At 37.1% G+C, this 15512-nt stretch overlaps 1 protein-coding gene across 1 annotated transcript in view; it reads left to right on the top strand.

Moving 5' to 3' along the window:
- The window catches only part of LOC137632421 (uncharacterized), a 506938-nt gene that overhangs the window by 485212 nt on the left and 6214 nt on the right, over positions 1 to 15512 (top strand). The window contains 3 exon segments of the mRNA XM_068364353.1: positions 715 to 802; positions 3254 to 3365; positions 13302 to 13349. Of these exon segments, the coding sequence (XP_068220454.1) occupies positions 715 to 802; positions 3254 to 3365; positions 13302 to 13349 (248 nt within the window).

The raw sequence follows: 15512 nt of genomic DNA, 5'->3' as shown, positions 1-15512 counted from the left end.
ACAGGTCTCTCCCCAGAAATAGATTTTTCCTTCGTCAAAATCCCTTTATTATTTTTTTAAGAACTTTTTCTGTCATTTTGGGAACTTTTCATTTATTTCCATATACAGTATTAAGATATCTTTTGGGCTGTCTGTAAAAGTTATGAATGATTACCTTTTAGAGAGAGAGAGAGAGAGAGAGAGAGAGAGAAAGAGAGAGAGAGAGAGAGAGAGAGAGAGAGAGAGAGAGAGAGAGAGAGAGAGAGCTTGTTAATATCATAAGTATACTGTATATTAGTACATAAATTTACAGCACTGTATTCATTTCATGCATTATTATCAATAATGAAAGTGAAAGCATACATTTTTATTATTATTCATTATCCAGTGATATCATCATCTGCAGGGGATCTGAATGTAATAAGGTCAACTTTATTTAAGAAAATTCTTTTATTTCTGTTAAAATTTAATTAATACCATTAATACATATTTGATCTTATCTGAATATTGTATGTTTTAAGTTAAATATTTTATCAGCCTTTTTTTACTACTGTATAGTACTGGAAAGCATTTTTCTATGAATATCATTGCACAGTTAATTGTTAATGGTAGCCTCGGATACCTTTAAGTTCAGGGTATTACAAACATTTTCAATAATATTTTGCCTTTATTCATTTACGAGTTAAAATTATTAAAATTTGTACATGTAACAGTTCATATTTCTTCTCGACTCAGTGGCGTGTTCCCCCGGGATGTACCGTAGTGCGCACCAGTACCAATGCTTACCCTGCCCATTGGGGTCATACTCTCACAAATACTCAAGGTAAGCTATAAAAGGTTCATTTGTTTACTAATATGTATTCCGTGTCTTTATTGAAACTATGAAAGCTAGATTTAGCACAGTTTTCTAATTCATTCATGTTTACTTTGGTGCAAAAAATTTATTGTCCTTTCAGTAGAAAAACAGTCAAATCTGGGTAAATAACTGTAAATCAATTCACACATAGGAAAAATTGTTTTATAAATCATCAGGTAGATGGTACAACATATTATCTACCATAACATTATTTTTTCTCTAAGTCACATATCATTTAGAAAATATATAATCAATCAAACTTCAACGATGTGCTAAGATTTTATTATTAGTTGTGCCTTTTATTCAACAATTTCAATGCATGCAATCCCTTTTGGATTTGAATTGAAAAACTGCATAGTTTCTGTTCTCAAGTAGAGCAGCAATAGTTGCATTTTTGGAGTTCAGAGTGCATATCTGTAACTAATGTAATTTAGCACACATCTGGCTTATGATTGCCCATTGTATTATTGGAGTAATCTGTATCAATGTGATGAATATGATAAAGAATGCTGGTTTGCAGTCTTTACAACAATTGCAAATCAAGGCAAACATCCCAGTAGTCAAACAAATTGTGTATAAATATGACTAATGAGTTGTCCATGGAAATTTATTGAATATACTGTAAGGTAAACTGAAGGTTAATTGGACCGGAATGGATTCATTTATTTAGGCTAGGTAACAAAGCGCTGGGGGGTGTGATGACTTTCAGCACCTAAATTCTGCTTTGGGAAATTCCGACACTTATGCTATAAAGTAAAAGTTGAAATAAGTTGGAGACCAAGATGGAAGAAAGTGGAAACATAGGTAAAGTACAGTAAAAGGATATAAAATAAAAAGCAGCTTAGGGTCAAAGAGATGAAGCAAAAGCCTCTGAGTAATGCCTTAGATAAATCCACACTCAGTTCATTCTGTCATTTCATGAATTTATACATGGAAGTTAGCAAAATAAACTTAATATTTCCCCATTGGATTATGCATAACATACGTATCTGTGCTCACTTGTACACTTACGCAAGCTATCAAAAATTATGATTGATTTTTAAAAATTTGACCTTCAAATGGAAGGAAACCTTGTGGTGATGTACTACAAGATAAAAGTTGAGAAGTTGGATAGCAAGATGGAAGACTGGAATGGGGAATGCAGATAAAGTAGACGTCTAAAAGTCGGTGCACCTTTGGGCCTAAGGGATGCTGCTAAAACCTTTGAATAAAACCTGCAGTGCACTAACTAATCTACCCATCTACATTATGCAATATATTCATGAAAATGCCATAAGGGGTAAAGGTCCACATTCTGCACTTTATACTGACAGCTCAAAATCTTTTATCTTGTTGAGGATTGGCTGCAGTTCCATTATCAATTAAAAAAGCAAGTTTTCTTTGTTCTCTTTAGCAAGGTTTCCAGTGGTTTCTTAAAAACTTGCAACCGCAGATAATCGTAGTCTTCGATGACTATAAGTGTTTGAGAATTTATTCAAAATTAGACCTAAAATTATTTTTTTTTAAACATTGAATTTCCATTCCACAAATTATATGGAGCCGTTTTAAATGCTTGGAATTGTGTGATTCCTTCTAATATAGGTTCCGAGGGAACTAAAGGTGCTAGTAAAGAAGTGTGAATAAAAAAAAAAAAAGGCAACTTGGTTGAAAATACCTGTTCCTGTCACTGACTCTTTACAATCTGTAAAAATAATCCTGCTTCTTATATGACAGACTTTGTGGAAAGATGAATTTGAGAATAACGCATTAAAGAATAATTCCAATTTTGTATTGTGGTCCAAATTAAAAAATAATGCCAAATAAGTAATACTATGACCTCTTTGAATTTATCTTACTTATTTTACGTGTATGAATAACCTAAATTATTTATTTGACTTTAGATTTTAACTAAATCAAAAATCAAATGTTAGAAAAAACCCTCTTAATGACAACTTTTCCAGAATACTTAACATCGGAATAAATAAGACCATTTTTCTTAATGAATATTTATATTTTGTTCAGAAATACACTTTGGCTGACTTATCAGCATCTTCAGTTCCTTCAGTCCCTGTAACAGCAGGAATTGAATACATTTTAACATTTATAACAGTTTAATATAGTTTGATTTGTTTAAAGGGAATTCAGTGGATAAAATGTCAATAATTAAAAAACTAGAAAAAACATCTTATTTATCCTCGGCTTTAAGGAACATGATAGTTTTTAAGTCTTTGCTTACAACAATAACAGTTAATTGAATTGTTAAATTTTTAAGGTGAAATTTTTAAATACCATCTTGACTGTATATTTGCTAAGAACCAAACCTTATGAAATATAAGATAAAGTTAGCATATATTAGATTTACAGTGAACTTGGGTATATGTACAGTATTTGGTATCATCTCCAGTGTAACTTTCTCTGTTATTCATTTTTGTGTAACAGTCAGCAGTGCCAACAATGCAGTGATGGGGGCACGACACCAAGCCCAGGCACAGACTCCCCCACCCTCTGTTTATACCCCGTTGTCCGCTCCTCAACAGCAGTCACCACACAGGTATTTAATATAACATTCATTATTCTTATAGGCCAGTTTTACTATGTAACCATAGTTATCCATAGTAGATATAAATCTCTAGTTTTCCTTATGCCAACATATCCAGTCAAAAAGCTGTTTGAAATATTAGAATATTTGCTAATAGGTGAAATCCTTCTTAGCAGTGAAAATCCCTTACCTTTAGTAAGTATGTTGCCATTTCTAAATCAGTTTAGTTTCATACTCATACATATTTTAGTACTCTTCCAACATTTTTCATACTCTTCATTTTAATCTTAAGTGATAGAAGTCAGCATTGTCTTTTTATTTTTACAATTTAAGGTCTTGTTTATGAGGTATTTGTTAGTGTTTGGGTATTTTTCATTTACTATTATGTTTACAGTATGTCAATTTTCTGAGAAGCTATGTATATTTCTTTATCAATTATATTCCAGTTATGTGGCATTGCTGCTTAATTTTCATTAGTGTTAATCTTATGATGGCCTTCCTTTGAGAAATATGTATAATTTAAAGTGTAGTAACATTAGGCTGGCCTTGAAATTGCCATTTGCCCATTACATGAATTATATGATGAAAATGCTTTTTCTAAAGGAAATTTTGAGGCTCGCCATTTACATGGGGTCCTCCTTTACACGAGAATATACAGTATATGGTGTAAAGGTACAAGGTGGTATTCTGCTACAGTATTAGGATACTTATTTGCTTGCAGCCTGATATCCAAGTTTTCTAACTACAGAACATAAAAATAAATGAGCTTACAAAGGATCTTTTTCTAGTAAAAATTTGATTGCAATATCAACTGTGGTTGTGTTTCATGTTCTCAACCTAAAAGGGAAATTTTTAAATATTTAACTTAGCCGGTGAATATATAGCTGCAACTCTGTTGCTCGACAGACAAACTCTACGGAAAAAACTCGCCAGCGATCGCTACACAGGTTGCGGGTGTGCCCAACAGCGCCATCTGTCGACCAGATACCCAGCTCTTATGTAAACAAAGACTCAATTTTCTCTCTGTCGACGTGTCGACAAGACGTACTTTACTCGCTGTTGAAACCTGGAGTTTTTCCCATCATATTTGGTGAAGTACTATATTCTGGTTTGAGCTTTCGCAGTGCAGGTGTTTTATCTTCATCTTAAATCTTGAACTCGTTTTGGATAGATTTAATTTTGGTGACAAAGAGAGTATGGACTTTCTTTCACTTTTAAATGGCCGACCCTTCCCTTAGACGGAAGTGTGTTTAGGCTTTTAGTAATTATCTTATCACGTTATAAATTAATTATAGATTTTCCTCTTCGATTAGCTTTCCATTTATAATAAACATAAAAAAAATAAATTTTAATGTTTTGTTTATATGCGACCTTTCCTGAGAGTAGGCGGTCCTAACTTGGAAACCGAAGTTAATCAACGTTGAGCCCTTTATATCGTAAATAGCTTTTAAAGAGCTAAGGATTTAAAACTTTTTAAATGAAATATTTTATGGAAGAATTTCTTTCAATAGTCTTCGTACCTTTTTCAAAGATGAATTAACGTTTAGTTTATTTATGCTACGCAGTTGTTGACGTTCAGGACGTTCAACATGCGCTCTATCGTTACGATAGAGAGAGAGTGTATCACGGTTTCACTTTGCAGAAAGAGTAAATCGATTCTGACGTTTTGTTCATTCTTTCTAAGCTTAAATGTTTTAAATTCTATTTTAAAGGAACTTTTTAATTGAAAAACCTTTCAGTTTTTTCCTTTAGTCAAATAACATGTTTTTTTGACGAAATGTAATTGGGCTCTTCTTTTAGGTGCGAAATCAAGAGAGAAAGAGAGAGAGAGATAGAGACGGAGGGAGAGAGAGGAGAGAAAACGTTCCGTTCAAGCGGGTAACGTTGTTCTCGAGTTGCTCTCGTCCTTAGTCTCGGTACGGGGAGAAAGGATAAAACGTTTTTAGTTTTTATTCTCGTCCCCAGGCTATGTGCGGTTAGAGATTGAAAACGTAGTTTTGAAGGAACTAGTGTTTAGTCTCTTCCCCAGCCACTGAAATTTTTATCTTAAAATATGTTTTCTGTTTTTTGCTGGTATTAATGAGCTTGCATTATACGACTGATTTCGCAATTAATACCTTTTGATAAGGGTAGAATTGCGTGCTTCAGGTAGAAATCAGTAAAAGTTTCGATTTCAGTGAAATAAGTGCAAAACAGAAAATCGAAGTGATAAAGTGATATTGCGCAAAGTGTTACAGTGTTGCGTCCGAGGGTTCGTCTGTTCGTGCCTGTCGTTCACCTAGTCCGGGACCTCTTGCAAGCTCCCAAACAGGGGAGAAGTAATGTCGAACGACTTATGGGTTCGAGAGGCCTTGATCAACGAACAGACGTTTCCCTCTATGGTATCGGGTGTATCTTACCAAGATCTCCCCTACCATAAGACGAGAGAGACGTTTTTTCTCCTCGTCATCCGAAGGCTTTTCGCATAAGAAACCTGTCACAAGGTTTCGAAGCCCTTAAGCGAAAGTCAGTCCTTTCAGGACAGGTCCAGCGTCCTGGTTACAGCCATTAGGACAGCTCTGACCCTATGCAGTCATCGGATAACTGCTCGCCGCCTAACAAAAGCGTAACACAGACTCCGAGAGTCTTTTTTGTTGGCAAAGTGTTGCGGTCACAGACGTTACCCTCGTCTCTTACCACAACCATTTCCGTTGATCCTTAATGGGTTGTATGGCAAGACATGCAGAATATGCTTGCCTCCCTTATGGAAGACTATTCTGCCGATTAGTCCGTTGAGTCTAGCCGTTTATCTCATCGATATCCTGGCTTTCAGCCAACCTAACGTTCCTTTGTGCTTCCTGTTGACGTTGGCGTAGCTAAGTCACGTCAGTCAGGTTGTTTAGAACCACACTCGATGCGGTCTCGTGTGGATTTTCAGCCGCATTTGGACGTTAGGCCACTTGCTGATGCTCCTGTTGACGTTCAAGACGTTCGCTAACAATCGGAGTTGACTTGTTTTGACGCTGTGCGTCAACCTCCGCATTCTAGAGTTGTTTTGACTGCTCAGTCTAGGCGGTCAAAGCAGTCTCGAGTGGACGCTGTGCGTCCTCACGCACCTGTTGTGGTTGACAGTTCAGTTGTTGGCAGTTCACAGACTGTCAAGCAGTTACATGACGTTGCGTTCTGGTCCGCTACTAATGCACCAGTGAGTGTGGACTCTGCTTGTAAAGCATTGCCACCACGGTAGGTCTCTCCCTTGCTTGAGACTCAGCTTTTATCGGACAAGGTTCCTGTAGATGAGGAAGTTGCTGTTCCCCCTCCTACTGATATTCCCTTGAGGACTCTGTCAGATGGAGAGGAGCCTAAAGCTGCTTAGCCCTCTATGGACTTTAATTAAATCATGATGATTTTTTTTTTAAGGATCTTTGTCCGGATCTTTTTGTAACTGCTGCTCCTCGTTCGCCTAAACGTCAGAGCTTACACTAGGCCTAGCTACTTCGAAGCCGTTGTTTTTAAGCTAGTGCTCTCTCGCTCTCCTAGAGAGCTTTACGTTGGCTAGGCGACTGGTTTATCACCAGGAGGAGTTTGGGGGATACAGCCTTTGCTTTCCCTTTTTTTAAACTGGCTTATAGAGCGAGAGTCTGATACGACACAAGAGAAGTTCTCGGCTTGGGAGTTCATGCCTCTGCCCAGATAGACTTCTCAAATCTCGTAGACTCTCCCTGGCGCCTGGCCAGGAGACGCTCCAAGTTTTTTACAGGTCAACTTCACAGCTGTTTTCGAGCCTTTGAAGTTTTGCTGTACAATTATGTCATGCATAAACAAGGCTTTCAGGGATGGAAAGCGGTACCGCCTCAGTCGCTAACCCCGTCTGTTGCCGCACCTGCTCCCGTAGACCCTAAATGGGCTTTGCTGCAAGACATGCAGTCCAAGCTTGCGTCCTTGATAGAGAACTTTAATGCGGAGAAGGTTGCTGCCGAACCTTCTGGCCAACAACCTTCCAACCGGTCGGTTGTGCGCCCTGTTGACGCTGAGGTAACCTTCTCGCGTCTGCCAGTTGAGGTGGTTCCTCCACCGATGCGACCCAGTGTGGGTTGCCAGCCGCACGTTGACGTTAAGCGACGCTCGGAGGTGGTTGTTGACTTTCAGGACGTTCAACAACCAGCAGAGGTGACTTGTTTTGACGCAGTGCGTCAACCTCAGCAACCCGGTAGGGTGTTGACTGCACAACCCAGACGGTCTAGACAGTCTCGGGTGGACGCTGTGCTTCCTCGCGCACCCATGGTTGTTGACAGTTCACAGACTGTGCAGCAGTTCCATGATATTGCGTCCGGCTCCGTCACGCATGCACCAGTGCGACCGGACTCAGCGAGCCAGACGTTGCCCACTCCGTTGCCGTTTCCTCATCAGTTTTCGGATGAGGAACCCTCTGATGAGGACGTTGCTGAACAACAAGACGATCAGCCCCCAGAATAGATCAAGCCCTGCTATCCATCCAGAAGATGCTGAAGAAGGAACGCTGCTCAGTCAGGCTGTGGATGAGTCTGGTAGGGACGCTGTCATCCGTGGAACAATTTGTGTCACTAGGAAGACTACACCTCCGTCCTCTTCAATACCATCTAGCTTTTCACTGGAAAAAGGACAAGACGCTAGAAGCGGTCTCGATCCCGGTTTCCGAAAAGATAAAGTCTTGTCTGACTTGGTGGAAGGACAATATCAACCTAAGAGAGGGTCTTCCCCTGGCTGTTCAGACTCCCAACCACGTTCTCTTCTCGGACGCATCGGACGTGGGCTGGGGCGCGACACTAGACGGTCGGGAATGCTCAGGACTGTGGAACTCGAGTCAGAGGAGCATGCATATCAACTGCAAGGAGCTGTTGGCAGTACATCTGGCCTTGAAAAGCTTCAAGTCTCTCCTTCGAGGCAAAGTGGTGGAAGTTAACTCGGACAACACCACGGCCTTGGCGTACATCTCCAAACAAGGAGGTACCCACTCACTGACGTTGTACGAGATCGCAAGGGACCTGCTCATCTGGTCAAAAGGTCAAGACATCTCCCTAGTAACGAGGTTCATCCAAGGCGACTTGAACGTCATAGCAGATTGTCTCAGTCGGAAAGGGCAAGTAATTCCAAGCGAATGGACCCTCCACAAGGATGTGTGCAAGAGACTTTGGGCCACTTGGGGTAAACCATCCATAGATCTCTTTGCAACCTCGCTGACCAAGAGGCTTCCAATCTATTGCTCTCCAGTCCCGGACCCAGCAGCAATACATATAGATGCTTTCCTCCTAGATTGGTCACATCTGGATCTCTACGCATTCCCACCGTTCAAGATTGTCAACAAGGTACTGCAGAAGTTCGCCTCTCACGAAGGGACAAGGTTGACGTTAGTTGCTTCCCTCTGGCCCGCGAGAGAATGGTTCACCGAGATACTTCGATGGTTAGTAGACGTTCCCAGAAGTCTTCCTCTAAGGGTAGACCTTCTACGTCAGCCACACGTAAAGAAGGTACTCCAAAGCCTCCACGCTCTTCGTCTGACTGCCTTCAGACTATCGAAAGACTCTCGAGAGCTAGAGGCTTTTCGAAGGAAGCAGCCAGTGCGATTGCTAGAGCAAGGAGAGCGTCTTCCATTAGAGTCTACCAATCGAAGTGGGAAGTCTTCCGAGACTGGTGCAAGTCAGTTTCTGTATCCTCGACCAGTACCTCTGTAGCTCAAATAGCTGATTTTCTCTTATACCTGAGAAAAGGACGATCCCTTTCAGCTCCCACTATCAAGGGCTACAGAAGCATGTTGGCATCGGTCTTCCGGCATAGAGGCTTAGATCTTTCCAAACATAAAGATCTGCAAGACCTCCTTAAGTCTTTTGAGACCACCAAGGAGCGTCGTTTGGCTACCCCTGGATGGAATTTAGACGTGGTACTAAGATTCCTCATGTCAGACAGGTTGGAGCCGTTACAATCAGCCTCCCTGAAAGATCTCACTCTTAAGACTCTTTTCCTGGTATGCTTAGCCTCGGCTAAAAGAGTCAGTGAGATTCATGCCTTCAGCAAGAACATCGGATTTTCGTCGGAAAAAGCCACTTGTTCGCTGCAACTTGGTTTTCTAGCCAAAAATGAGCTGCCTTCTCGGCCTTGGCCTAAATCTTTCGATATTCCCAGCTTATCGGAGATCGTAGGCAATGAACTAGAAAGAGTCTTATGCCCTGTTAGAGCTCTTAAGTTCTATTTAAAGCGTACTAAACCTTTACGAGGCCAATCTGAAGCTTTATGGTGTTCAGTTAAGAAACCATCCTTGCCTCTGTCAAAGAATGCTTGGTAAGACTTTATCAGATTGTTAATACGAGAAGCTCATTCACATCTGAGTGAGGAAGACCGAACTTTGCTTAAGGTGAAGACGCACGAAGTTAGAGCTGTAACAACTTCCGTGGCCTTTAAGCAAAATATATCTCTGCAAAGTATAATGGACGCAACCTATTGGAGAAGCACGTCAGTGTTCGCGTCATTTTACTTGAAAGATGTCCAGTCTCTTTACGAGAACTGCTACACACTGGGACCATTCGTAGCAGCGAGTGCAGTAGTGGGTGAGGACTCAACCACTACAATTCCCTAATTCCTTATCCTTTTAATCTGTCTCTTGAAATGTTGTTTTTTTATGGGTTGTCCGGAAGGCTAAGAAGCCTTTCGCATCCTGGTTGATTTGGCGGGTGGTCAAAGTCATTTCTTGAGAGCGCCTAGATTAGGGGTTTGATGAGGTCCTGTTGTATGGGTTGCAACCCTTGATACTTCAGCTCCTAGGGGTCGATCAGCATCCTAAGAGGATCGCGAGGCTCCGTAAGGAAGACGTACTTAAAAGGCAGAGTAATTGTTCAAGTCGACTTCCTTACCAGGTACCTATTTATTTTGTTTTTGTTATTTTGATAACTTCTAAAATGAAATAAAAAACTCTTAGCTCATAAAAGTGTAAACATATATTACTGGTCTCTACCCACCCCCCTGGGTGTGAATCAGCTATATAATCACCGGCTAAGTTAAATATTGAAAAATGTTATTTTGATTATAAAATAAATTTTTGAATATACTTACCCGGTGATTATAAATTAAATGACCCTCCCTTCCTCCCCAATAGAGACGCAGTGGGACGAGGAGAAAATTGAGTCTTTGTTTACATAAGAGCTGGGTATCTGGTCGACAGATGGCGCTGTTGGGCACACCCGCAACCTGTGTAGCGATCGCTGGCGAGTTTTTTCCGTAGAGTTTGTCTGTCGAGCAACAGAGTTGCAGCTATATATTCACCGGGTAAGTATATTCAAAAATTTATTTTATAATTAAAATATCATTTTTATTTGTTTGCAATTCAATTTACAAGTTATCTACCTACTGAATATAATGAATATAATGAGTCTCTCTCTCTCTCTCTCTCTCTCTCTCTCTCTCTCTCTCTCTCTCTCTCTCTCTCTCTCTCTCTCTCTATGTGCATTTGTGTGTTACCTGTCTCTTATTATTATTATTAGCCAAGCTACAATTCTACTTGTAAAAGTAGGATGCCATATGCCTAAGGGCTCCACCCAGAGGGGAAAGGAAATAAAGAAATAACAAATAAACTACATATCTTTTATCTTATACTACGCAACAATAACTGTGTATCAGTGGAATCAAAACGCTATCCTAAACAGATTAGTAGTGAGGAGCTACAGTACTGCTTATTAGAGGAGATATATATGATACTTCGTAGGTTCAAGTCAGGCAGCTAGAATGGTGTAAGCATCCTAGCAGAAATCTACAGGTTCTTTTAAAAATAAAGCTAATATTAATGAAAAATATAAAGCAGGGTTCAGGGATGAAAATATTTATGAGAATGACTAAACTGGCAGGGAGGTCAAACACTTGATTTTAGCCCCGTTTTTCACAAGCTGTTTTACAGTCGATTTGGTTTACAGGCATAAGAAAAAGTTAGAAGATTGTATCAATGGAACTTACAAATTAATTTTTTTAATTTTTTGGTTTCTACATTTTACATTTTAAAAATTAGGAATGCTGAAGGTTTAACATAGAAATAAACAATGACATTTTTTTAGGGCTGATTGAAAAGGAAGTATCTGTAAGTATCACCCAAAGAATTTAATCACTGCTTACTTTTAATTCATTTTTATAGGATTTCCATTTTACTTTTGTGATTGTGTTTTTTTTTTTATTGATGTGGAACTTTCTTGTTTACCCTTGTGTGTGTCTACTGGACCATACATCTATAACAGTATTCTAAAAAAATTATATGTAATTACTTTCAAGAAGAGAATAATCAAACTATAACTATCTAAAATCAGTCTCACATAATGTTGAATAAGGCCCCCTAAAACAATATGTGATAATAAATTTTGTTATTTCTTTACTCACCTAATGTTCATATTTTTTTCATCTCCAGAGTGTTAGTTAGGTATTGAAATAATCAATATTATGATATACATCTCATGGTTGTAGCACCAAGCCTTTTCCCCCAAACAGGGGTAGGCTCCAGAAAAAAAGACAGCCACTACATATTTAATCCTTATATACTTGTGGATGAACCCCATGTTAATTAATATTAACTACACCTCCAGCCCATTGGCAGCACGTCAAATGCCATTCACCCCTATTTTTCCCCATCTCTTTAGCTTCCTTGATATCTAGTCCCTCCCTTTCTCTCCACCTGCCTCCACAATACTACTGTATTCTAACCTTTTGAATACTTTTATATATTATAAAGCTAGATATTTTGCATTCCATCTCTTCTTGATATACTATATACCTTGCAAACCACTCCTTATAAGGGTTTAGGGTCTCCTATTATCTGTAACAGGGGCTCAAACGCAATACTCATGGATAAGAAGGGCCATCTGTAACCTATACATTATACACATACATCTATGCATATATATATATATATATATATATATATATATATATATATATATATATATATATATATATATATATATATATATATATATATGCAGAAGAACCACAGGGAAAATGAAAATACAGAATATACACTTAAGTCCTGACTAGTTTCGTGATACTTCCTCACGAAACTAGTCAGGACTTAAGTGTATATTCTGTATTTTCATTTTCCCTGTGGTTCTTCTGCATCTGAGCATCACGTTTTCCTGTGATTTTTACGCATATATATATATATATATATATATATATATATATATATATATATATATATATATATATATATATATATATATATATATATATATATATATATATATATATATATATATATATATACTGTATATTAATATATATATATATTTATATATATATATATATATATATATATATATATATATATATATATATATATATATATATATATATATATATATATATATATATATATATATATATATATTGTCTGTGTGTATTAGTAGTAATAGTAATAACCATTTTTGATTTGTGGCTGATAACTGTTGATAATGAATTAATCCTTGATGCCGTAGTGTATAAAGGAATTGCACTTTGTATTATGTCCCTATATCAACTATTCAGTATTCAACTTTTGTCTAAAGTGAAACTAGATCATTTGTGCATTACATCTTTACAATGGTTTACAAAAATATGGTGATTAACTTTGGGTGTTTTAGAGATACTTTATTTTAACTCATTAGCCTACTGTTAGTTCTGTTACATTTAACATACAGTAATATTACAGTAGATCACTAGCACCATGCTTCTTTACCTTAGCATAAAATTTTAAAAGATGAAATATCCATTCATATTTAAACCTCAAATTTGTATGAGACTAAATCATTGCTTCTTGCCTGTCTTTTTTCCAGTTTGAGTTATAACATCTTTAAATTTAGAAATACCTGTACTTCTTTCTAAACCATTTATCTACAGTATACTATAAGGGTGAATGTTTCATATCTTTTACTGTGCTCTTATTGTTCTTTCCTTTATTTCATAAAAATACATTCTTCCATTTAGAAGCCAAGAAAGCAAGTATGGAAAACTCGGCAAACGTTTTCGTGGACGGTAGGTTTCCTTTTACTGTACACAATATTAAAGTTATTTTTTCGTCCAGGTATACTCTTCTGGAGTCATTGTACTGCTGTTACATATTGTTTTATTAGTTAACAATGATTAAGTGTAGCTTGCATGATTGTATTTCTTTTATGTGTTGTATATATAACGTATGTATGCTATTGTATTATTGTAATTTCATTGGGATTATTGATTTTATTTTCCAATCACATTATGATTTCAGTATTAATATTTAGAACACCTTGTTGCTATAATGCATGTTTGACAAGGTTTATTATTAAGAAATTATCCTACTAAATACTGTAATATACTTTTAGTAACCCATAAGGTCTTATGAAAATGCAATAAAGACTTCAACGTCGTCTCATTTCAGTCTAAAAGTAGTTTCAGTCAAATAGTAGGGAATACAGATCTTTGTACTAAGATTTTTATGGGAAATAACATCAGATTGATTAAAAAATTTCAATATCAGTAAACATTGATAAATTTGAAATAAGGTTAAATTATTTCATCCAATTAGGGTTTAAACAAAAATTGTATTATGTTTTCTTCTAAAGTTACCTGCCCTTATGACCTTTCCATACCAGACGTTTAAATTTCTTCACAAGCTTTGCCAAGCCATTTTCTTTATTTAGTTTTCCAACCATTAAATGCATTTTTATTTACAAATAAATTTCTGAGTATAGTTGCTTTGATCAACATATACTTAACAGAGTTCAGGTGAAGTGTACTGTACACACAAATAATGTGAACAAACATTCACCTTGTTTACAAACGTCAGGACCTATGGTAATAATCTTCTCTCTTAGATCTAAAATGATAATCTTAGCCATTGGTCCACCTTTTAGAGAAAATTAACCAATCACCACAAGATAGCCATGACCAGTAGCCAGAATATTTTCAATAAGAAAACTTGGGAATCATTTTAATGTTATTTTTGTTGCAATAATAAGAATATTTTGAGAGTGCAAGGCTCATGGACTGGCTATCGAGTCTACAGTATAATACACTGTGCACCATCAGAATGCTTACTGACTGGTATGGTAGAAGTGCTTACCTAAACATGAGGATTTAGCCTTGGGTTTGAAACTGGCCTGGTTAGACTAGAATTTCTGCCTTTGCCTGAAGACTTTCTGGTCTTCATAGATCTAAGAAACAAAGGAAAAGAGGTAGAGCTAATAAAGCTCATTAATATCAGCCCCAGAAAGCTCGATGATAGCCTAGTCTTCTCTGAACTTTCCCCTGAACTAAACGTTAATTTTCTGATATGTTTGAAACTCTTAAACTAATTGGCCGCCACTTGAACATAACTCTACATAAGATCAATAAGAGATTCACATTCCTCATGAGAATTATCTAAATCATAATCGTGCCCCCAATATCAGAAACACAGGGAATGAGGATCATAATCACTCGGCAGTAACTCCCAAGAACAACAGTCACAGGAATTACAGTACAGTACTAGCAAATCCAGAAGAAAGCAGCCCTCACTGCTAATAACCTTAAATCATGAAAAAACCACGATGTGGAGTTGGGAAAATACCGACGAGAACTGAAGGCTTAAAGGTCACTCATGAATGGCAGCGGCAAGGGAAAGAGACAATGCCCTAGATATAAAGCAAAAACTAAAATGTATCAACAAGTAGTACCTACGATAAAAATATATCATTACATACACATACAGACTGCAGTAGACCCAATATGTTTGATATGTTATAAAATATAAAGCAGCTGATAATAAAAGGTGATGCAGCAAAATTCAGAGCATTGTAACACTAAAGGTAAAAATATGTTTTTAAAAAAGTTATTCATCCAAATAAAAAGAAATAGAGATATACTAAAAATGGATATGATATAATGCAGTCACCAATAATTGAGCAAATGGTACATTACCATTATCAAAGTACTGTATTTGAGCTACTGAACAACATGGATATGGCATGATAAATTTATCAGCAGTGCTAGAAAAATAAAAAGTATTTTTTTTTTCTTTTTAAATGGTCAGAAAAGCATCTAATGAAATTTGAGGGTAGTAAAAATCAATCAGTGTATTGTAACCATTAAGATGTTCAACTAAATCAAAGTACTCTTTGGTTGCTGAGGACATTTCAGCATTGACTAATAAAAAGAATGTGTATGCCTTAATCAATTAAT

This window comes from Palaemon carinicauda, chromosome 41 (assembly GCF_036898095.1).
Source record: "Palaemon carinicauda isolate YSFRI2023 chromosome 41, ASM3689809v2, whole genome shotgun sequence".
NCBI classification, from domain to species: domain Eukaryota; kingdom Metazoa; phylum Arthropoda; class Malacostraca; order Decapoda; family Palaemonidae; genus Palaemon; species Palaemon carinicauda.
Note: the sequence above shows the minus strand (reverse complement) of the source record. Positions and strands in the feature narration are given on the sequence as shown.